Source organism: Cucumis melo, chromosome 6 (genome assembly GCF_025177605.1).
Source record: "Cucumis melo cultivar AY chromosome 6, USDA_Cmelo_AY_1.0, whole genome shotgun sequence".
In the NCBI taxonomy this organism is placed as follows: domain Eukaryota; kingdom Viridiplantae; phylum Streptophyta; class Magnoliopsida; order Cucurbitales; family Cucurbitaceae; genus Cucumis; species Cucumis melo.
The window spans coordinates 8,709,640-8,734,996 of NC_066862.1; the positions used below are offsets into that span (position 1 = coordinate 8,709,640).

A 25,357-nucleotide genomic window follows, 5' to 3' on the forward strand; every position below is an offset into this window, starting at 1 on the left:
TAGCGAATCCTTTCGTCAAAGGATCAGCCAAGTTATCGTCATACCGTACATAATCCACTATCACTACACCAGTAGTGAGCAATTCTCTAATGGTACTGTGCATATGACATATTTGTCGTCTTTTACCTTTATAATAATTGTTCTTAACTTTTGCGATACCTACAGTACTATCAGAATGGATTAGTATGGCTAGTATCGATCTTACCCATGTGAGAATCTCAGATAGCAAACTTCGAAGCCAGCTTGCTTCTTCACTAGTAAGTCGCCACTCTCAGTTACTTTGAATCCTTTTGACATGAGTAAGTTGTCAAACTTTTCGTGTTGGGGGCTTATTTGAAGTCGTAGAGGGATTTATATAGTTTACAAACTTTAGATTCTTGGCCATGAACTATGAAACCTTCAAGTTATTCCATATAAATCTCTTCTAAATCACCATATAGGAAAGCAATTTTGACATCCATCTGATGGATTAAGAGATTGTTCAGGGCAGCTATAGATATCAACACTCTAATTGAGGTGATTCTAGTGCCCAAGGAAAAATTATCAAAGAAATCTATGTTTTTCCTATGCCTAAATCCTTTTGCTACTAATCTAGCCTTATACTTATCTGTTGATCCATCAGGTTTGAGTTTCTTCCTTAAAACCCATTTGAACCCTATGGCTTTATAGCCAACTAGGTGTCAAGTTCTATTGGATTCAAGAGAGTCCATTTCATCATTGATAGCTTTTTCCATAAATTGGCATCTACTGAGGATAGGGCTTCTGTTAGATCTTTTGGATCTTCTACGTTGTATGTTTTGAAGTCTTCTCCAAAGTCTTTTATGGCTCTAGCTCTCTTGCTTCTTCTAGGTTCAGGATCTACTTCCTTTTCTTAGGTTTGGATCCTAGTTGAAGGTATACTACTGGAACTTGAGCCCCACTAGTTTAACCATTTAGGCCTCCACTATTTGTAGATTTAAAAGGAAACTTATCCTCGAAAAAATCTAAGTCATTCGATTCTATGATTACTTTGTTTTCTAAGTCATAGAACCTATAGGTTATACTGTTTTCAGCGTATCATATGAAGACACATTCATAGGCTCTACTTGCTACTTTCCTTTTTTTTTTTAATCAAGTATTCTAACATAAGCTAGACAACCCCAAGTTCTAAGATAAGACAAGTTTGGGGATTTTATGTTTAAGGACTTTGTATGGTGAAGTTTTATTGTTTGATTTAGGAATCCTATTAAGGACATAATTAACAGTTTTAATTATTTCACCCCACCAAGATGGAGCTGCTCCTGACTCAAGTAAGATAGCAATTACTAGCTCAATTAAAGTTGTATTCTTTCTTTCTGCTTTTCCATTCATTTCACGAGAATAAGGTGCAGTAGTTTCGTGTATTATTCATTTTGAGTTATAAAACTCATTAAAGGTAATCGAATAATATTCAGTTCCTCTATCACTACGAAGTCTCTTAATTCTTTTGTTAAATTGATTCTCTATTTCAGTTACAAATACCTTAAACATGTCAAAGGCATCACTTTTATTTTTAAGCAGATAAATAAAAGTGTAGTTAGAATAGTCTTCTATATAAAGGTAATTGCATACCTTTTACTATTTCTAGTTAAAGTGCCATCAAATTTACATAAGTCAGAATGAATTAATTCTAAAGCCTCAGTTACTCTAGTTACAGACTTATGCGAGGTTTTGGTTATCTTAGCTTGACTATAACATGCACATTTCTCAAAATCGTTGAGAGATAACTTAGATATAAGATTTAACCTTCTCATGTTGCTAATTAACCTTTTATTAACATGACAAATTCTAGCATGCCAAACATTAAAAGAAGACAACATGTAAGAAAAAGATGTAATCTTATTAATTTCCAAATTCAATTTGAACATGCCATCAGTAGCGTAACCCTTCCCCACAAATACATTATTTTTAATTAAGGTAAACAAGTCTAATCCTATGGTTTGTGTGAATCTAGCCTTGTTGAAGAGATATCTGGAGACCAAATTCTTTCGAATTTTTGGAGTATGCAAAACTTCCTTCAACACAAGTGTCTTGTCGAATGTGAATTTTAGTTCTACTTCTCCAATGTCGACCACCTTGGTTGTGTAATGATCTCCCAAAAGGATATTCTTATCCTTAACCTTATTATATTTTCTAAATAGATTAAGGTCGTGGCAAACATGGCGGGATGCACCTGTATCTAGCCATCAAGCTTCAGATCCCTCAATTACATTAACTTCAGAAATCATAGCTACTAATTCATCTTCTATCAAGTTCGCCTACGCAGCAGGATTACTCCTATTTCTACAATTTCTAGCTAAATGACTAGACTTATTACAATCATAACAAATAATTTATACCGTACTTCTGGATTGGAGGTTATTCTGTTTGTTGGATCCTCGTTTCATTTTGTTTTCTTTTAGCTTCAAGTCCTGTTTCAAAACTGCAGTGGGCTTCTTTCTGGAGATAGCATTCATCTCTTCTTTGTTATCATGCTTCCTTGCCTCCTCCTCTATCCTTAGTCTCGTGAGTAGGCTTTCCAGTGAGAACTCCTTGGTTTTGTGCCTTAGATTGTTCTTGAAATCCTTTCATAGTTGAGGCAGCTTATCAATAATAACAGCAACTTGAAATTGATCGTCAAGTGGCATACCTTCACTTATAATTTTATGGGCTATTTTTCTAGATTTCATGTGATTGTGCCTCCACGGATTTGTCATCAGTCATTTGATATCTCAGGTAACAGCTGATAGTGTATTTCTTCAACCCCACTTCCTCAGTATCATACTTCTTTTGCAGCGCGTCCCACACTTCTTTTGCAGTAGTCATGGTACTGTAATAGTCATATAATTCATCAGTAAGACCATTAAGAATTAAGTTTTTACAAATGAAATCAGTTTCCATCCAGGTAGCGAGCTCTTTCATTTGTTCTTCTATAGGATTTTTTTTCTAGGACTTTCGGCTTTTCAATAGTAGTAGTACAAGGGTGGCCACTGAGAAAAAATAACATATTTTGTTTCCACCCTTTGAAGTGCTCCTTCAAATTGGAACAGTCGGTTGAGATCAGAAGACATCAAATCAGACTGGAATTGTCCGACCATTACAACAAAAAAGAAAAACGTATTAAAATTGTTGTTACACTTTGGTCTTCAACACACAACTCGTTCAGATCCGAAAAATTGTAATTAAGAAAACAAAACGGCAACTAAAAGGTAGCAAGACATATTGGTATTGGAACGAAAACGGCAACTAAAAGGCAGCAAGACATATTGGTATTGGAACGAAAACTGCAAAACAAAAACTAGATTAGTAGATGGCTGAGTCGCGGAACACGCTCTCTTTAAGATGATTCGCAACTATGCTTTGGATAAAAAAATATACAAAAATTGCAACTTGGGAAACGAAAAACTTAACAGAATGAGAATACTCTTTTCTTTTTTGTCGGAAAACGGTCAAATTAATTAAGGGAATGTGATTTTAAATAAGGATGATGCTTGAGAGAATAAAATAATATTATTTTTCCTTGATGAATCAATTGGTATATGAAAGAGCCTCCACATTCTAAAATAATTAATGTGGGAATGCTTAAGAGAATAAAATAATATTATTTTTCCTTTTCACAAATTTTTCATCCAATAGAGTGTTTTGATCTGAAACTCAAAAAGTTTTTTATTTGAATTCTCTACCTTCAATTGTTGTACTAAAAAACCTTAATCATCTACTTTTACGTTACATCTTGTTAAATGAAATTACTTCAAATCATCGTAAAATATAAACATTTAAATAGATGATTACATTTCTATATCATTTAATGAATTTTCCTAATAACTACATATTTTCAAATACAATCCAACAAACCAAAAAGTATTTCTATAAAAACCTTTTTAATTAGATTTAAAAAGAATCAAAGAGTAATTAATAATTCTAGAGATGGGTCAATTATTATCGTAATAGAAATATTTAGAGACATCACCAACTTTAGAGATGATTTTATATAAATGTCTCATAATTTCATTTATTTTTTAATTAAGATTTCGTGTTTTTTAAGACTATTTTAACCTTCACATCAATTATAAATAAAATTGATTTTCGAACAAATATATAATATAATACCATAATTATATTATACCCCATTTATTACATATTATGTAACTTTCATAATTAATGTAATAAATAATCCAGATTTATATTTACATTTAATATTAGGACATCATTTATTGGAGAAATAATTTTAATGTGGTATAAAGATAATCTAATATGGTAATATTATATTAAATAATTTCCACATATTGACTTTATTCAATTTCATCTGCAACATAGTTAGAGAAATCTCTTTCAACTAATTTTTTTACATTTCTGTTCCCACGTTTTATATTTTTCATATACCTACATAATATACTATATATTTTTCAAAATATACTATATACTTTTTCATATAGTCTAATTTGTTGACCGAAAACATCATATTATACTATATATTTTTCATATACCCTAAAATTTTTTCGAAGCATGAACTACGTAATATACTATATATTTTTCATATATCCTAAAAATTTTGTATATAACCATAAACCCTTACTCGCCGAAAAAAATTTTAAAGGAGATGAACGGAATAAGAAAAAATGGGCGAAGAGAGAGATTAGAAAGTGAGAGAGAGATTGGACAGAGTGAATAAGCTTTTAAAAAAATCACTAAAAGAAAAATAATTATAGGGTAATTTTGATTATAATATTATTATAATAGAATTAATCACATACCATATTTACATAAGATATCTAATAAATGCAAATTTTGACTCATTTTTCTTATTTTATTTTTTTACTTTTTTAATATGTTATTAATAATAAAAATGAGTAATTTGATCTTTTAGACTCTACATTTGTGTAAAATTCAAGTCCAACGGGACATTTATGAAAATTTTGGCAACTTTAGTTCATACTTGTAATAAGATACCCTATTCGACCCATTGTAATAGAGGTTGAAGATTGGATTTTTTTTACTCTCCCCTGTAGGGTATGAGTACGTGTCAATATCAAAATAATTATAGTTCAAGTTTAACCCAGTTCACCATAAGCTTTCAAGTCTAATTTAATTTGCATAACATAATTTATGTTCTATTTATCCAATTAAAATTAAATAATATTTATGTAAGAAGATTTAAAAGATCACAAGTATCAATAAAAAAAATAGATCAATATATGTGTAGGTTGGGTCTCTCCACTTCTATTCTGCTTAAAAAGTTGATTACAGTAATAAACTTTAAAAAAATCATAATAGATTCCCAGTATAGTAGTTCAATTAATTAAGGTATATTTTTCGCAGTAGAAAAATATCATATTATAAAAAAAAAAACCTTAAATATAGGATAGGTTTCGATTATATATACCACGAGACTTTGAAAAAAATAGTTTTAATTCTTTAAATTTGAAGTTTGTTTATAAATCATCCTTTAGGTTTTGGGACGTAGATTCATGATGAGAAAATTTGTTTCTAAACACGTCGTAATACACATATACAAAAAAGCATAAAGACATGGCATGTATATGAATTATATCCTCTTTTTTCCTTCGCCTCCATGCTCCAAACTTTTTTAGTCTTCTATTAATGTGTTTTTTAACTCCCAAATTTTCAGTAATTAGTATTCATTTAGATTTGTTTATATAAGTAACACATAGTTGGACATAACACTGCTAGGAAAAAAAAAAGACCTTTCTTGATGGTTGTAGTTTTTATTTCTTGACATTTTTTGAAAAAACTGTCAAAAAAGGGGTGATTGGAAGGAGAAACCGTCAAAAATTTTTATGCAAGATCAATTTTCAGTTTTTTGACGTTTTTTAAACGTCAAGTAATATATTTTTTTCTTGACATTTTAAAAACATAAAAAATTATCTATTAAATTCTTGACGTTTTATAAAACGTCAAAAATATTTATAAATTCAAGATTTTTGACATTTTGTAAACGTCAAGTAATATGTATTTTTTCTTGACATTTTAAAAATGTCAAGTAATTATATCAATTAAATTCTTGACGGTTTAAAACGTCAAGAATTTTTATAAAAAACGAAGGGAGTTATTTTCCAGATTTCTTGACGTTTTAAAAACCTCAAGATTTACTTTTTAATTAAAATATTAAAATTTTCATTAATTAAAAAATTAAAGCCCTACATTTTCTTTTTGCCTCCCCCATCGCTTGTGTCTGCTATACCTAAAATTTTCTTCTATTTTGTGCCTCGCTCATCTCCCCCATTGTCGAACGTCACTCTGTCGCTCCGTCTTGCCGAACGCTGCTCCGTCTCGACCGTCGTCTTCCATCTTCAGTCGTATTGAGTTCGCCGAACGTCGTTTTCCATCTTCGACCACAGTCTGCTATGTTTCAAGAAGCTTAAGAAGGTGATGTTGATTCTTATTCCATCCAATTCACTTGGTTTTCTTTTTTCCAACGATCTCTGGTTTCTTTTATGCATTTTTGAGGATGTTGTTGTTTGGTTCAGTTATTTAATGCTACATTTTGGGGCTTCTCTGTTCGTAGTTTCTTTAGCATTTCATGAGTTTAAGTTTCTTTTTAGTGTACATATAATCACTATGTTGCACCAAAATTGTTCGATCTCCATATTTCTTTTCTTTTTAATAATCTCAACAACATTTTTTCAACTAATTTAATTTACTTTATTTCTCACTAAATTTACAATTATAGATAAATCATGGATGCACAAAAGTAGATTATCCAAAGAATATGAGTTGGGTGTGAAAATTTTCATCAAATTTGGATTTTCGAATACAACTACCTTCTACATTCGTTGTCCTTGTTTGAAATGTGGGAATTGTGAAAACCATAGTGTAAATGGTGTTAGAAATCATTTATATGTTAATGGTATTGATGAAAGTTACAGAATTTGGTTTTGGTATGGTGAAGAACTTCCTAACTCATCTTTCTATGGAGAATCTTCAAAGTTTGACACACATACATGTGAAGAGAATGATGTTGGAAATGTAGAATAAATGATTGAAGTTGCTCACCAGGAGTATTCAAAAGACCCAAATGGATTTGAGAAGTTACTTATTGATGCTGAAAAACCATTGTACGAAGGATGCAAAAAGTACACTAAGTTGTCTACTTTAGTTAAATTGTATAATTTAAAAGTTAGGTATGGATGGAGTGATACCAGATTTTAAACTGTCATTAACACTTATACTCTTGACAGTTATAAACTGTCATGAAAAATTGAATACTTGACGGTTATAAACTGTCAACGTTCACTATTCTTGACTTTTTTACCAACCGTCAAGAACTTTGTCTTTCTTGACACTGGTTTCAAGGACGGTTTTAAAATCGTCAAGAATAATTATTATTGACAGTTTAAAACCGTCAAAAGAGTCTGTTTTTGTAGTAGTGTAACTTTTTTGTCAATGAACTTTAACGATAAAAGCTTTTAAGAATTATTTTCTAAAAGTTCTTTGAAATGAAAGATTTAAATAAAATTTTTCAAAGTTGAAAAATACGGCTAAAAGTCAACTTCATTTATTTATTTTATCAATTAACTTAAAATAGAATTTTGAATTTTTAAAATTCTATTTATAAATTAAAGAGTAATTATAATGGATAAAAAATTTTAGAATAATTATTAAGGGGGTGTTTAGGGGAGGGAAAGGGTTATATAACCCAACCCACGTTTGGGAGAAGGGTTATTATAAGGAGTCTTTTAAAAAATGTAACAAAGCGGCAAAATATTTACACTAAATAGAACAATTCCGAAAATGGAAAAAACCCACAGGTTCACAATGGAAAATACAAAAAATGTCCCGTCAACAACGCGCGTAAAATATTTGGTACACAATCATTTAGATTTGGCTATTGTTTAGTACACGATCATTTAGATTTGGATAGTCAAATCTAAACGATTTATTTTTTTCAATTCTATCATTTAATTTGGTTACACGATCATTTAGATTTAGTCGTTTAGATTTGGCTACACGATCCTAATCTAAACGATTTTTTCTCAAAATTTGGTACACGATCATTTACATTTGACTAAACGAATTTTTTTTAATATTCTTTTGCTACATAATCATTTAGATTTGTTTACACGATAGTTTATTTCCAATTCTTTGATATACGATCTTTTATTTTTTTTACACGATCGTTTAGATTTAGCTACTTCAATTTAAACGATTTTTTTTCACAATTATTTATACACGATCTTTTAGATTTTGTTACTTTAATCTAAATGACGTAAAAAAAAGATGAGAAAAAGAAGAAAGACGATGCAAAGAAATCGCAGCAAAAAAAAAAAGGAAAGGAAGAAAGACAATAAAAAAACAGAAGGACAAACCTGAAATATTTAAAAAATGGCTAACTTTATGAGTTTTGTTACACGGGTCGTAAATATTTTATTAGTAGTTTGTTATATTTATCAAAATTTTTCTTATTATAACCCTTCTTCCTCCTAAGTTCCCTTAAACCCTTCCTCAACCATTCCTTATTTATAATTAATCAATTTAAGTTTAAATACTATTTAATCTATTTTTTTTCTCATTTATAATTTCTATACTTACTTTTAGTCATTTGAATCTTTTTATTTAAAAAACATAGCTTTTCTTAAGTTATGATTTTGGTACAATTACATGAATTTAAAATTTTCATTTCTTTTTTTACTCTTAAATTAGGTGATTTATTGTGATTACACTGCTCTATATATATATATATATATATATATATATATATATATATATATATATTCTTTTTTTTTTTTGCTCCTGCATTATGTTCCCTATATATGACTTAAACTATTTGTTAAACAATATCGTTTGGTTTGAATGAAATTCTGTTTCCAGTAATTTGTATAAAACAATTCTTATTTGCACGTATTTACTTGTTGATGGGTTACGTGTAAGATTCATAAAAACAAATTTATTCAAATGTAACGTTGACTTAAAAAAAGGTTGAAAATTGACGCATATTTAAAAAAGTTAAGGCAAGTTGTTTTATAGAAAAATTCAACGATTTGGTAAATTAAATAAACGAAATTTGTGTATTGGAGTTAGAATATGAATTTTTTAAAAAAATTAATAATTTTTGTTTGTTCCATGTAATTGATTTCAGTTTATAACTTCCTTCCTATAAACTATTTTGTTCTTTGTATATCGTTTTGTTTCAATGAAATTATGTTGGCAATTATTGGTTTAAATCAATTGTTAAATATACACAATTTGTGTATTGCATTTAGAATATCAATTAAAAAACAAAAGTAAAATTTATTAGCACGTAATGACCCAACCTTAAAAAGGTTGAAAATGGACGTCGTTTTTTAAGAAATTATTGGAAATTATTTTACGAAAACTAATACAATTTGGTAAAGTAAATATATATAATTTGTGTATTGGAGTTAGAATACGAATTTAAAAAAATAATAATAATTTATTGGCACGAAACACTTGCGTAAAAACGTTGAATATGGATATCGTATTTAAGAAAACTAATAGAACTTATTTTACGAAAATATGACAATTTGGTAACGTAAATATATAAAAATATTTGTATATTGGATTTAGAATAAGAATTAAACAAAACAACCAAAAAAATAATTTTCATAATCCTTTCCACCTAATCCTTTCCCCCAAACACATCTTATCATAACCACCTCGTAATCCTTCTCCGTCTTATCATAATCCAAATCATCATAATCCTTCTCCCAAGGTTGAAAAATATAATAAATAGTCAACTTCGTTTATTTATTTTATAAATTAACTTAAAATAAAGTTTTAGGTTTTTAAACTTTTATGTATAAATTAAAGGATAATTATGATGGATAACAATTTTTAGAATAAATATCAAGTGTGTTACGTTTTTTTTAAAAAATGTTTTATGTGTTTATATGCATGTGTCTATATATATATATATAGACACATGCATATAAACACATAAAACACACACACACACACATATATATATATATATATATTATCATCTTAAATAATAGGGATAGAAATATAATATAATATTCTTTCTTTTCTTTTTTTCTTTTTTTTTTTTTTTTTTTTGAAAGAAAGGAATATAATATAATCTCAAACTCCTTATTAAAAATTGAAATTAAAAAAAAAAAAAAAAAAAAAAAAAAAAAGAAAAGAAAAGGACAGGAACCATGGACCCTACTGTGAATGTTAAGTCGTTATAGTCACATTGAATCTTTTAACATAAGGAAAAACTCGTGCCAATATATACATGCCTCAAATTCCCATAAAATATATAATTATATAATTTAATTTTAACCAAGTTATTAAGAATTATAAATCCATATGTAAAGTAATTTTAAATTTTATTGCTAATAAATACCGATAGACTTTTAACAGTGCGATAAATGTATTTATAGACACAACTAGAAGTACGTGAGTATCATCATAAATAGAAAATTTAAAATTTTGTTATATTATGTAAATATTTTGTTTTATTGTAAGATATTTGAAAATATCTCTTTTTAACTTATAACTAATTAGTAGATGAATCATATTTTATTGATTAAATAGGTTGTGATTCAAGTATCTTTACTTTTATTGTACTAGAAAATAATAAATCAGTCTTAGCTTATTTAAGTATTAATCTTGTGTACATTTTTTTTTGGTTAAATATAATTTTTGTTTTTATACTTTTAAGTTTGGTTCATTCTAGTTCATGCATTTTTAAAATATTTATTTTGACTCTCTACTCTTTCAACCTTGATTTATTTTGATTGTTGATTTTTTTAAAAAATATTTTAATCCCTTAAAAATGAAAATAATTAAAAGACTAAAACAATTATTTTTATTTGAAGGTTTTCATAGCATATCAATCAAAGGAATCAAAAGTTAAAACTATGAAAATGATAATATTAAACCTCGAACTGGCGTACCAATCTTCTTTTTGCTTTTATATTATAGATAGATTTTCATTGATAAATATTATTTATATATTAGAGATGAGACTCACATCATCATTATTAGATATATAAAATGAGAAAAGAGTCACATCATTAATAATTATTATTGAATTTATATTTGTATTGTGTAAAAGTAGACCTCATAAATTGTCTCGTGTTGAATTGAGATTTTTCTTTTTTCTTTTTTTTTTTCATAGGAAGAAAGAGTGAAGAAGATAGCATTTCCTTTTCTTTACATCTAATCCAACAATGTTCGGTAAGAAATACGATAGGACTCATCCAATCGGTGATTCCCTTCGTACCATTTTCCACCAACAATTGAAAACCACAACATTTCTTAAATATCTCCAATTAAACCAATTATTCACTATCATCTTTTTTCCTTCTTAAAAAAAACAAAAAAAAAAAACTCATTAAAAAATTATTTAAAAATTTAATCATATTTAGATCTTCAAAAATCACTTTTATCATTTCATGTGTTATTATTAAAAGTTGGCTTTATAGGAAAAATTAACCTCCATAGTTGCCATTGATTTCAGGGTAATTCTAACCTACTTGAAAATGTAACATTAAATATTAAATTAATTTGAATGATTAAAAAAGTACTTCAAAGTAATTTCAAACATAAAAAAGGTTTATTGTAATAATTTGAAAATCACTCTTAATCATGCAAAATAGTTGTTCTAGTCTAATTTTTGCAGGATGACTTATTGAACCTCCTTTTAGAATATCAAGGAGTGAGAAGATTCTAACCACAAATTTTTTTAGTGGCTAATACACACTATATGTGTTAGTTGAGTTAACTTACCTTCATTGTGACAATTAACCTACTTATAAATTTAGATGTTTTACGTCCATATTTTGATTGAATATTTTTATGGCAACATGTGGCAATCTTATTTTCACAAACATTGATCCAAATTTGCAGAAAAATAAGGCAACCTAGGAAAAACCTTTAAGAAACCAAAACATTATATTCTAAGTTGGCAAGTGAAAACGAAGAGGCCAAATTAATTTTTTTGGATAGGGGGAGTGTTATATTCATGAAGTCGATCAAATTTCAAAGATATTGAAAACCCCCATAAGCATAGGACAAACAACATTTCCATGATTGAACCAAAAGAAATCAATGCCCAATTTCAAAGTAATTAAATAGTTTTAATACATAATTGGCCCATCAAAATTGAAAAAAAGATGAAAGGATAAAAGAAAGATCAAAGGTCCAACCAAAATCCAACAAATGGCTCTTTAGAACCCTTAAATAAAACCATTTACATATGCCAAATTCCTCTTTGCTTTTTGGTGGTCCAATCTATATACACTTTTCTTTTTCTTATATTGACATCTTCATGACTTTCATCTACTCTTTCTCCTTCATGGTTCTTTTTTCCCTTTCTATTCATTATTATTACATAACTAGTTTTTGGTAATATTTTAAAGTAGGATAATAGGGTTTTTTCAAAAATATAACGAAGCAGAAAAATATTTACACTGTATAGAATAATTTTGAAAACAGAAAAAACACAAAATATCTCGTCAACCATGCCGTCAACAACACGCGTAATATATTTGGTACAAGATCGTTTAGGTTTGGCTATTGTTTGGTACACGATCATTTAGATTTGGATCTAAATGATTTATTTTTTAAATTCTCTGTACACGATCGTCTAATTTGGTTATAGGATCATTTAGATTTAGTTACACGATCGTTTAGATTTGAGAAGCCAAATTCAAATGATTTATTTTTTAAATTCTCTATATACGATTGTTTAATTTAGTTACACGATCGTTACAAGTTTTATTAAAATAAATTTGGTACACATTTATATTTGGCTGAACGAATTTTTTTCAAGATGTTTTTGGTACACGATCGTTTAGATTTGTTTACACGATCGTTTATTTTTTCAAAATTCTTTGGTACACGATCTTTTAGATTTAACTAAACAAATTTTTAAATCCTTTTGGTACACGATCGTTTATTTTTTTTACACAGTCATTTACGTTTCGCTATTCTAATCTAAACGTTTTTTTTTTCAAGATTCTTTTATACATGATCTTTTAGATTTGGCTATTTTTTACACGATTGTTTAGATTTCATTACCCAAATTTAAAAGACGTAAAAAAAATAAGAGGCAAATAAGAAAGACGATAGAAAGAAATCGCAGTGGAAAAAAAAAAAGAGGAAAAGAAGAAAAATGATGGAAAGAAATCTCCACAGAAAAAAAAAAGAACGAGGAAAAGAATAAATACAATGGAAAAAAATGCAGCGAAAAAAAAAAAAGGAAGAGGAAATGAAGAAATATGATGGAAAGAAATCATAGCGAAAGGAAAAGAAAAAAGATGATGAAAAAGAAAAATAGAAGGACAAACCTGAAATATTTTAAAAATAACTAATTTCATGGACTTTGTTACATTGATCGTAAATATTTTAGTGATCTGTCATATTTATGAAAATCAACCTAATATTATAATACTACTTGTTATTAGTATAATTCTAAAATGATTGAAATTAGAGTTGTTAATTTTGATTATATTTAAAATGAATCAAAATATTTTCTCATATAGCAAAATATCACTAATATATACTAATAAAATACTATTATCTATAACTAATAAATACTGATAGACATCAATCAATGTCTAACACTGTCTACTACGAATAGACTATAAAATTTTGCTATATTTGTAAATTTTTTAGTAGTTTTATATTTATAATAATTATTCATAAAATTACTTTTGAAATATGGTGGGATCAAATTCAATATTAATTTTTATTTTGTGATTTGAGAGTTATATTTAAAAGTGTAAAATCATGTAAAAAATAAAATTTAAGTGATTAATGATAATACTTTAGATTGATTTTAAATCTGACAAAAATGAAATAACCAATTAAAATGTTATGAAATTTTATTTGGATCTGTATTTGATTTTGGGTCTTATGCCTTAAATTTGTGGTTTGTAAATAAATGAGCAATTTATTGATTATTAATAAACTAATTTGTTGTTTTATTTTGTGTCTTAAATTCAATTTATAGTTCTTCTTCTTTTCGATTTTTTCACGATTGTCGTTTTCAAGTTATTCATCTCGTCTTATATATATATCTTTCATCTTTTTCATTCTTTACCTTTTTCGTAGTTTTCGACAACATTCGCTCTCATATTCATCATCTTCGATAACAACGTTTCTCCTATTGTCATTTTGGACAATCAAGATCATCTATATTGCTATGTTAATATCGTCTCAGTGATTTTGGTTTCGGTGAGTATTCTAAATATTGTTTTTTCTTTGAACTATTTAGTTGATTATAAAATTTCGTTCAAAATTATATATTTCGGCGTCAAGATAGAATGTTTAGAATATGTAGGTGATATCTTGTATTTTGTTAGGAAGATCATTGAAGATTTTGATGATTTTTTACGTTGGACTAAGAATTTATATTTCAGTATGAATGTCGTTTTTGTTTTTTTGTTGTTTGTAAGAATTTAAAGTTTTTTTTTCGTTTATAACTTTTAAGAATTACTATAAGAACTGTGTATTTCATCATGAAGATCGATAGTTTGAAGTTTTTTATGATAATTTTCATTGAATTACTTGATCGTTTACCTCTATTAACATCATCGTTTATCAATATAGAGACGATTGTTTTACTATATGAACACGATCGTTCAAAATCGAAAATTTTCAATATTTTGTATGATCAGCGTCTTTAAATGATCGTTTAGCTTATTATATACGATGGTTTAATTTATTTTATACGATCGTCTATTGTTGTTAAATGATTGTTTAGTATTTATTTTTTTTTTTGCACGATCGTTTATTTATTTTTTGCATTGTGTTTATTTTTATTGTTTAGTACATTTTATTCTCTTATTCTGTGATAGATATCTATCCAATTATTCTTTTCACCATTAAATACTTAATTATATTTTTTTTCCAGATTAAAATGTCTATTCCTATTGTTGTTTTTTATGGAGCCAATGAAATGGTTGCAATGATCGTTTATTCCTATTGTTGTTTCTTTAAATGATCGTTTATACTTACATATATGATCGTTGAAGCTACTCTACTTGATCGTCTATGTCTAAACTTGTTTGCCATATTTTTCTGTTTATTACTTTATTGTTTATATATATGATTATGTACAAGATCGTGTATGATGATTGTTTTCGATCATTTATACTTTCATACATGAACAGAAGCACATATGAGATAATCGTTAAAGATAATATACAGAATCGTTTATATCTAAAGTCTTTCGTTATTCTTTAGAGTTTATCTTTTTATCGAATACATATTTGTTAATTTACAAAATCGTGTATCAATTATATATTATTCTACACGATGGCATCTAATAATCGTTTATTAACATTAATCGGTGGACGATTAATCGTGTGTTTATTGGGGTATTTTTGGTATTTCGCATTGTAGGCTTGTGGGCTTTTCGGTTTCTGAAATTGTTCTATAAAGTATAAATAATTTACCCCTTTATTATATTATTGAAAAGACCCTAAATTATTTTGTAAATTCAAATTAAGGATTATGAATAAAATAATCTTAATAATTTGTTATTTTTTAAAATATTTCTTCATTACAAAATAATTTCAATATTTTGCTATTTATTAAAACTAACGTTTGTATCACAAATAAATGCACATGTACCTTTTCCCCCTTTTGTGAAATATGTGTTTTTTTAATAATTTGGATCATATATTATTTAAATAAATAAAAATAATAGTTTTTTAGTAATCAACTCATGAAATATCTTAATTATTATTTTACTGCATTTAAAAAGGATTCTTTTCATACATATAAAAAATTTACTAATTATTTTGAATGTCATAATCTAATATATATATACCAATAGCATCATAATTTTAAGAATTAAATATATAACTTAAGCTCAATTCCAAAAATTAGTTATAGTATGTCATTTAAGTCTATTAGATACCTAAATTCAACTGATTATTAAAATAGAAATGATATCATTTGTAAATTTAGAAATATGAAAATTAATCACCAATAAATATAATTGTTTGTTAACCCGTACTTTTTATGTTGTTTTCTTTCCATTGTTATTCAAATTTTGTTGATGACATTGTTCGTAAACGTTGAAATCAGGGTGAGAAGCATAGTCGTCCAATTTTTTTTCTTTTTTTGTATTGTTACTTCTAAATATAGTTTAAATATAGACATATATTTAAAAATATGAAGAAAAAAACAATAAAGTTAGAGATTTATGTGATTTTTGAAGTTTCTTAATTAAATATAATTACATTTAAAATAAGTATGCAAAACATCTCACATTCTAACATTTTTTCATGTTATTAGATTTTTAACGTTTTTGATGTTATTAGAATTTTACATTCTTGTAGATCAAAGTAATTTAAATTTGAGAGTGATATGCTTAATATTGATAAAAGTAGATCATAAACTAAAAAATAGGTTTTTCGATGATATTTCAATAGAATGCGAAAGTAGTTTTGATACATTTAAACTTTTTGGTTGAAAGTTGAAATAAAAAAATTTTAATATGCAAAGAAAAAAGAAAAATATGTAATAGAAAAAAATTTAACAATTTAAAAATTATAGTAAAATAAGTGTAATAGAAATAATTTATACCTATATATGAGAGCACACAACTTCACATTTATTCAAACAAATAGTGAAAACATGAAAACAAAATTGAGACTTGAGAGAACAAATAAAACAAACTAAAAAGAAGAAGAGGAGACTCAATTGTTGGTGAAAAAAATGGTAGATGATAGCTATTTATATAGTTATAAGTAGCAAAGAGGTTTCAAAATTCCTTTCAATTCCATTATTAAATTAAAAAGAATCAATATAGTCATTAACTTTGTAATTTATGAGAAATATAGATAGTCAATAATTAACACGATGGAAAGTTACATTTGTGGACATTTAATAAAACTTTGAATTTAATAGCTCAAAAAGAAAAAAAGAAAAAAAGGTTCTTCACATATCCTCAACTTTCAATATAGTATAGATATACATATCTCCTCATTAATTCTACGAAAGGGGTGGGGAGGTGGACAGTTGCCCTCTCCCTATCATTAAATCATCTCAAAGCTCTCCCCCTCTCAATCAATTCTACAAAACAAAAGTCTTTATGTTGTTTTTTTTCTTTGGGCAATTCCCAGTTTTCTTTGGAAAAGCACTCCCGCAAATGTGTTCTTTGCCAAGTGTCATCGGCTCATAGCTAAGGAAGAATTTCTAGAGGAGATTTTAGGAGAAGATAGGTATTTAAAGGATGAGCTTCCTTGAGTCATTTTTCTCTTCTATTTTTTATTTTCTTGATGCTAACAATATAGACACATGAAAACACACATCTTATTTACATGCCATCAACCATAAATTTATAATTTGTTAAATAATATGTGATCTACAAGATAAAAAAAGATATACACATACGTATGAGATACTTGTTCGATAGGCTTTAATGTTTAAGTCAGAAAGCTATGTGTGGCAAGTAGAAAGTAGAAAAAGTTTGAATATTAAAATGAACTTACTTTCAGTTAAAGTTAGCCATAACCTCATTTTTGGTCGAGACCGACTCGTACTTTGACCTAAAGCCAAATTAGTCCTTTCGTTTAAGTCTATTTTATTCTTTTGGTCCAGTTACTTTAATTGTTTGTTTGTTATCATTTTTTCTTACTTGGATGCTTCCTCTTCTTATCTACGTCACTTCTCTCCCTTAATCCAAAAGTCATCTTTAAATATGTCTCCAAAAATATAATAAATCACCTTTCAACCAAACCCCTACATTTCTGTTTAATGTCATGAAAGTATGGATAGCTTCATTGTTTGGATTGTGAAGTGAAAAGACAAGTGCTTAATTTATGGACACATTGAGAGAGTTGGAATAATTTTGGAAAAAGAAAATTGGCAAAGCTAAGTGATAATAAAAGCTGTTTCCATCTGGATTGGGAATTTGGTTTCAAAGCATTCCTTTAGAGTTTAATTTAAATAATGGGTGCTTATTATACAAGAAATTAAATTGGTTGATTATATCTTACTCATTTTCTAATTGATTTAGTATTTCTTTTAATTGCTCAATAGTTAACTGAGATTCAAAGTTGTTAAGATAAAATAAAAAACAAACTAATAAGAATATACCACCTCGTTGAAAAATCGATTAAATATCACTATCGTTTTTCAAATTTCTTTGATTGTTGTGAAAAGATCTTTTTTTTTTCAAAAAGATTATAAATATAGGGATTTTCATTATTTTTTTTATAATTTCAATTCAACCTACATTTCTACGTGGATGAATTATATTTGGTATGTATATTAATTAACTAATATATACTTTATTTTATATTTATATATATATATATATGAAGTATATTGTTTATGCAACTTATATACTATGACCATTTCATACAAAAACAATGAAAAAGGAGGGGATAATGGTCTTTGTTGTCTTCGTAATTTGCTTTTATATATCAATTGATTGATAAACCAAATTCAAATCAAATTAAAAGCATATATTAATAATATTATTGTTGATATACCAAAACTAATGTTTATCATCCAAAGTGATAAACTTGATATTATTAATATTTTTATTTCAATTTTACATAAATGCATCTCAAATTATTACTATTTCGATAGTATATTCAAAATCGATTGTATTTATCATTTCGAAGTAAAGACAAGGAGTGGAGGTTGAACTTGATTTTAAAAAATAAACTTACCATTAAACTATATTGGTAACATATGAGTTATATATAAAAACATAAAACTGATAGAAGCTCGAACTTTCTCTAGATGTAATACTAAATTCATAGGTTATATCATGATTTTATCATGACACTAATTGAGGTGCAAGAAAACGCCACGCAGCTAATCTTCTAGTATCCATGAATCATCATCAATATCACGTGCTTGAATATCATATAATTCATTCTTAAATGATGGGGGACTTGGGGTTGGTCCTCCTATCTAATAATTTATGACAATATATAGGACAAAAAACTTCAATAATTACTCCTTTCTTTTTACAATTCATATATATATATTTAACAACTGTGTGCATCAATAGAATTAATTAAAGTTCAATGATCCAAAAATTTAGTTAATCAAGTATATGTTTGGTTTAATTAGTTATTGATAATTTCATTATCCATTTACTAAAAGGTGTGGGTTATTTTTGCAATCTTTATCTAATTGTGTTGGTATTTGGTGTGGTATACATAAAGAAGAACGCTTGACACTACCTTAAAACTATATATCATTATTAGACTTAAAAAAAACATGGAATTAAGTTGAATTGAGATTTTTGTGTTAGAGCATGTCTTAATAATAAATAATTATTGTAATGTTTTCAACCATACGTGTTGAAATTACTGAGAAATAGTTTGATTTTCATTATATGTACATGGTTGATATAGTTTTCTAATATAAACACGACAAATTGAAATGGTGAATGGCCTATCATTCTAAAAATTCTAGATAAATTGAAGTGTTGAATTGAAGTTATGACACTCTAGTGAATAAAGAAGGAAGTATCTACGTGAGAATTAAATGAATGTCTGTGGCGTAGGAGGGAGGGCGTGAGGCCCTTAAATAATTTTTCAGTTAGTTAAAAGAGGGACAACCCCTATTTAGAGTTAGACGTTTGAGATAGGACTACGTTTTTTCATCTTTTGCATATATGATTAATCTTGTGGCTTTTGCCAAAGTATAGTTAAATATGTAATTCTAGTAGTACACTACCACACTCGTAAAAAGTAGGATAACGTAGAGGTAGAATGAATATATATTTATAGGCGTCCGTAGCCAAGCTTTTCCTCATCATCAAAGTGCACTGTCATTCACTTGAATCATATTGGTAGAAGCAATTAAGTAATAATCAAAAGGTTTTTCTCGGCACATACATACATATATACATATACACATTCAACATCAATATTATATTCTTAAGCAAACCAATGATCCAAAGCTGCAATTAATTCACTGTTTTTCTCTTCGCGTGAGGCTCTCAGCAAAACAATGAATTTAAAATTTTAAAAATTCAGAAAATTTCAAAACACTAATTTATTTTAATTTCATTACACATCATTCATATAAAGTTACACGAATTGCTTAAAACTAATCACATTTAAGGTACAACTGACGATCTTACATATAGATTTAATTTCAATTATTTGTGTGTAATGTTTGTATCCGGCTGGGTTTGTATGTACATGATGGCACTCTAAATGTCTATTAAATATCTTCAATTTCATACTACTTCTTTTATTCTTATGTGTTTTGTTGTCTATTTTCTAGAAAATTAAATTATTTAAAAGGTTTGAGATGAAAAAGGGAAGCAAATTGAACTCGGGTTTGAGCATTGGAAGTTCTGAAGAGAAGAATCCTAGTTAAATGCCTCGAAGAGAAGCAACATTGAGATGCTATTATATAGAGACATTTCAAAACAAGTAGATCCAAGTGAAGTGTTATAATGTTGTCACGATAACTTCTATATATTCATATTTTTCTCTTTGTTTATACTTCTTTTATGAAAATCTTTTGCACGATCTCTAGGACTAAAGGTTCCTTCTTCTTTTTCTCCCTTTATATTGCTGTAAGTTGATTTCATTGAGAATTTTAGTTATATCGTCATAATAATAATCAGTTAAATTTCAATACTTCAATCTGTATATTATTTCAATCTTATTCTTGCTTTTATAAATTAAATTGATTTTGACATTATTGATTAAATTGACATCTCAGGAGTATTTCGATCGACCTGAATGATCACTATCTATGATTTAAAGATTCATACAATTGTTCTGAATGATATATTTTTTAACTTTTGTAACATGAATGTTGACTCAGCGTATGTTTTATATGACTTTTAACATATAGCTCGCACGATAAACTCGATGATAAAACAAACAAAAAATGTTATAACTTATCTAACTATATCGTCTAATTGATTTTACCTTGATCTTCCCATGTTGTTGAGAACTTAATATGGAATGCTATCGTGTCCGGTTTTGGTTGTAATATTTTGTTTATAATCAATAAACTTAGGAAAATTAACTTGTCACGCCTTTTTCTTAAACCAAGTACTTAGATCCTTAGTTTGATAAGTCCAAATTTGAATTACAATGGGATGAAACTAACTTAAATCACTTTCATAAGATCCCTCTGTTTTATTGCTTCTATAAGATCCAACGTTAGAGAAATTGATTGTGTTGGTTGATTCGACCTGTTACAACTCGAACATTGAGAAATTGATTCTTTTAGTGAAGTCCATTTCTCTTTTGGTTGATCTCGATACTCCGGTGGGTACATAACCTGACTGGCTACTGTATACTAGAATAACATGAAAAGACAAAGTAATGTCATTCCATAAAACTTAAAATCCCTCGGTTGAGAAGAACATCGTCTTTTAGACACTCTCAAACATAGAAAACACAAGTCCAGTCTATGTAAGATATCAATATACATACATTGAAGAACAAGTTATAAAGAAAATGAATTAGCTGTTATATTATCATTGCAGTTACTTCTTGGTTCTACACCCATTTTTAGCATATGATTACCATAGAATTACCTCTATCCACAGACAAAATGAATCCACGGCGAGCTTGCAGTAGAGTCGAGTTGAAAAAGTCTACACGAAAGCACGAAGCCTTGAGATTCTGGTAATGCTATGGATGGCACAGCAAGCAGAAGTTAAGATATATGTGCTGCATCATGGAGAGGAACGTTTTGGTTTCCTCAAATCTACTACTATTACACTGATGTTGTCCTTGCTTCCACGAGCCACCGCGAGCTCTGCCAACACTGCTGCAGCTTCAGCAACATGGCTGTCATTCTCTACTTTCAACGAAAGCCTCTTCAATTTGCCTCCAAAACATCTCCTCACTATGTTGCAGGCAATTTCATTCGAAACAACATCCCATAGACCATCACTTCCTAGTATGAGAAACTCATCGTTGTCGGTTCTCTTGGTCACAGTCACTTCTGGTTTTGAGATAACAAATGGTTTGAGATATTCATCACCTGCAGCAGAACTCAGAAGATAAATTGAAAGCGTAGATTCAGAGAGATTTTCAGAAGTACTAAGAGGTTCAATAGCCTACAACACAAAATAATTGATTGCCAGAAGTCATTGTTCTATATCTATCTTTTAACTTATGTATGAAAATTAAATTAATTATAACACACAGATTAGAGTTAAATATCTCGGGAACATAATTGATCCTCATTAATAGAATTGAAACAAAATGAAATCATAGCTTATAGAATCAGATGTTGCAAACAACAATTTACAGAAAAATAAAAAGATTTTGATTGCATTAACATGCCGGAAACCAAATCCTCATTAACAATTATGATTGCTTTAAGACTGTTTTGACTGAAAGTTAGATTTGAATCGAAACTCTCTATCTGAAGATCCCCTCCCCATAAACTAATGTCCATTAAACCAAAACATTGCCAATGCAGGAAACAAGGTAAGTAAATTGGTCCAGAAAACAATCATGCATATATTCAGAAAATCTAACTTGGGTTTTATTTTGCTCTGTTGTTTTGGTTTGTTTTGTACATACCGATGGATCTTGAAGTGGCAAGAACTCCTAGCACCCGGTAGCCATTCCAGTTTATGACCCTTCCACCGGCAGATTCAATTCTCTTCAACTCATCAGTTCTGCCAGGCTACTCGTAATTTGGATTCATATAAGCTAAAAGTTGTACGACATTATTCAAATAGCACAACTAAAAAGTTTCAGTTCTATGAATATCAGCATATTATATAACTAGATACATTTTTCCAATGGGCAGAATAAGAATCAAGAGACAGATAAAAGGACACATCATCAAATAATACCCCAAATATGCTTATAATCATCACAAACAGATGGTAAATTAATTGTTTTTAAGCCCTTAAACCAATTCTAAAATTGGGATTCAGATTAGGATCTTTATCTACTCATTTTTGGAAATTGATTCATTATCTATACGAGCTTCAATTATAGAATCTAGATAATTTAAGAGTCAAAATTAGTCTGCTCAAAATTGGGTATAATCCATGATGGAATCATTGTTTGAATGTAATTAGTTTCTTGAATTTGTATGGTTTTCAATTCCCTGAATGACGTTGTTAGAATGAATGTAATTGAATAATTTGAAGTGTGAACAGAGCCGGTATTGAGATTATATGCACCTTATGATCGTCAGACAAGGGCAGCGCAATTCCATCCCTACCTAAAACGGCTCGACAATCGCCGCAATTGGCCACCACCACTTCCTCATTCCCAATCACTGCCGCAACCACGGCCGAGCCGACCGTCTTCATCGCAGCAGCACCTCTGTTCACTTCGTCGTCCATTCTCTCAAAGCACTTCTCCATCAACTTCCCCCACTCCGCCTCATCCATCTCTCCCCAACCCACAATCTCCTCCGCCACAATCTGGTGCAACCGTTCACGGCACACCTGCGCCACCTGAGCGCCACCGTGTCCGTCATACACTGCAAAAAAATTGTACTTTTCATCATTAATCGCCGTCAATCCCAATTCCACTCTCACTTCATCTTCCATCTCCTTTCTCCGCCCTATAATCGACATCTCACTGTACACTCCACAATCCAAGGCCGAAATCGATTCATTCTCGGAGAGTACCAGTGGATCAGAATTGGATTCGGAAGGTCCATTATGGCCTAACTCGTTGCTGTCACTTTCCTCTATCGCGTGCACATTCCTCTGCCATTTGTACCTCAGTTTACGAACTCTCAGCCGCCGTCTCCGGCGAGTATTCTTGGTTTTAATCATGGTAGTTGGATCGCACATTCGGACGTCTAGTTGTCGGAGGAGCTTTCTAAATGGTATTAGTAAGATGCAGCTTGTTAAGTGAATGCATGAAAAGAGAGAGAGAGAGAGAGAGGGAGAGAAAAGAAAGGAATGATGGAGAGGAATGAAGTGGCAGTTCAATGATAGTTTAAAAGAAGAATGAATATGAGGCGTTGGATTAAGGAGTGTGTGCGGATGGAGGCCACCTGGGGGTCGAGGGGACCACATCGCGTTGGATTTGAAAACAAAGACGTGGGCGGTTGAGATTTAGGGAGGGACACACGTGGACGTTTGATATCGCGATAAGTGATTCGGTTCATGTGGGGCCCGGTGAGGGAAGGGAATTGCGTGGCGTCTCGTTATGGTAGAAGGGTCGTTTTCTATTGGCTGTGACGGAAACATTGACTAAAAGCGACAGGCGGGAAAGGACACGCGTCGTGATGTGATGGGAGAATCTTGTCGGAGTTGGACCTCGTATTGTGTGTCTCAGTTGGTTTAATGCGTTACGTGTCCCGCTTTTTAAATTGTTTTTTCTTTTTTAATATATATAAAAAAAAAAAACAAAAAAAAAAACAATTTTCACGCAACGTTTCTATTACCAAATTATGTGTTGCAATATTGCACACACCTAAACTCCCAAGATATTTTTTTAGTTCCTTCAATTACAAGTTTAGCCTCTCTATTTCATCACCCCTTTTGGTCAATAAATCAAATCATTAACTAATCACTTCTACGATTCAAAATTTTGCAAAATTTTCAAACTTTATAAGTAAAATGCTCGTTATTAGGCATAAAATTGATGTTTTTTTTAAAGAGATCCACAAATTCATTGGTTCAATCCATTAACTACCTTCTAGTCTATAAGGCGTTTGTGGCACACCATCAAAAGATAACTTTATGTTTTAATATTTATTTACATTGTGAGTTATTGGTCTTTGCACATATGTATATTTTCAAACTTCAGACCTTCACCTTCCGACACTTCCTTAATTTATGTTTTAAAGTCCAAATGGTCTACACAAACTTTCAAGTTTTGTTAATGAATACATACACGTGGCTTTTACTAGAGAAGAATCGACAAATAGCTTCACGTGGCTTTTACTAACAATATGTTAGTTACATCCATAAAGTAGAGGAAGAACGACTTTATTAAAAAATGTTATAAAAACGGAAGGAATGAGCGCCACATGATTAGAAGAGTTTGTATAGTATTACTTCTCTCTAAACACTACGGTCTCATAAACGTAAATTACAAAAAATTGAAAATCATGCGTAAAGACATTTTTACAATCCAAGGGTTTATAAGTAACTCCCATGCCAGCATAAGCTTAGCTTAACTGCATTTGTATGTTTTCGAGGACAGGTAATCTTATGTTCAAATCCCCCCACCCGATGTTGTATTTAAAAACCTTTTCAAAAAAATAAAATAATAAGTAGACTCCCATCTGTAAATTCCAATACAACAAATTCAAGACATTCCAAAAAGATTTCTAATTTATGTTCAATAAATTTCTACACTTGTAATTTTATGTAAATATAGAGTTTACATGTTTGATATCTATTAAAATTAAAAAATCTATTCAATACTGACAGTTTTGAGTTTTATTAAAATTTAAACTTATTAGATATAAAATTGAATTAAAGTTT

General features: G+C 28.9%; 1 protein-coding gene across 1 annotated transcript; it reads right to left on the reverse strand.

The window, feature by feature from the left end:
* Positions 1–21,237: 21,237 nt before the first annotated feature.
* LOC103485696 (probable protein phosphatase 2C 8) lies at positions 21,238–23,850 on the reverse strand. Its single transcript, XM_008443392.3, has 3 exons — positions 23,087–23,850; positions 22,473–22,578; positions 21,238–21,924 (listed from the first exon to the last, which is right to left on the reverse strand). Exons 1-3 carry the CDS (start codon positions 23,708–23,710, stop codon positions 21,614–21,616), a joined length of 1,041 nt encoding a protein of 346 aa, XP_008441614.1. The 5' UTR covers positions 23,711–23,850; the 3' UTR covers positions 21,238–21,613.
* Between the last annotated feature and the right edge of the window lie 1,507 nt (positions 23,851–25,357).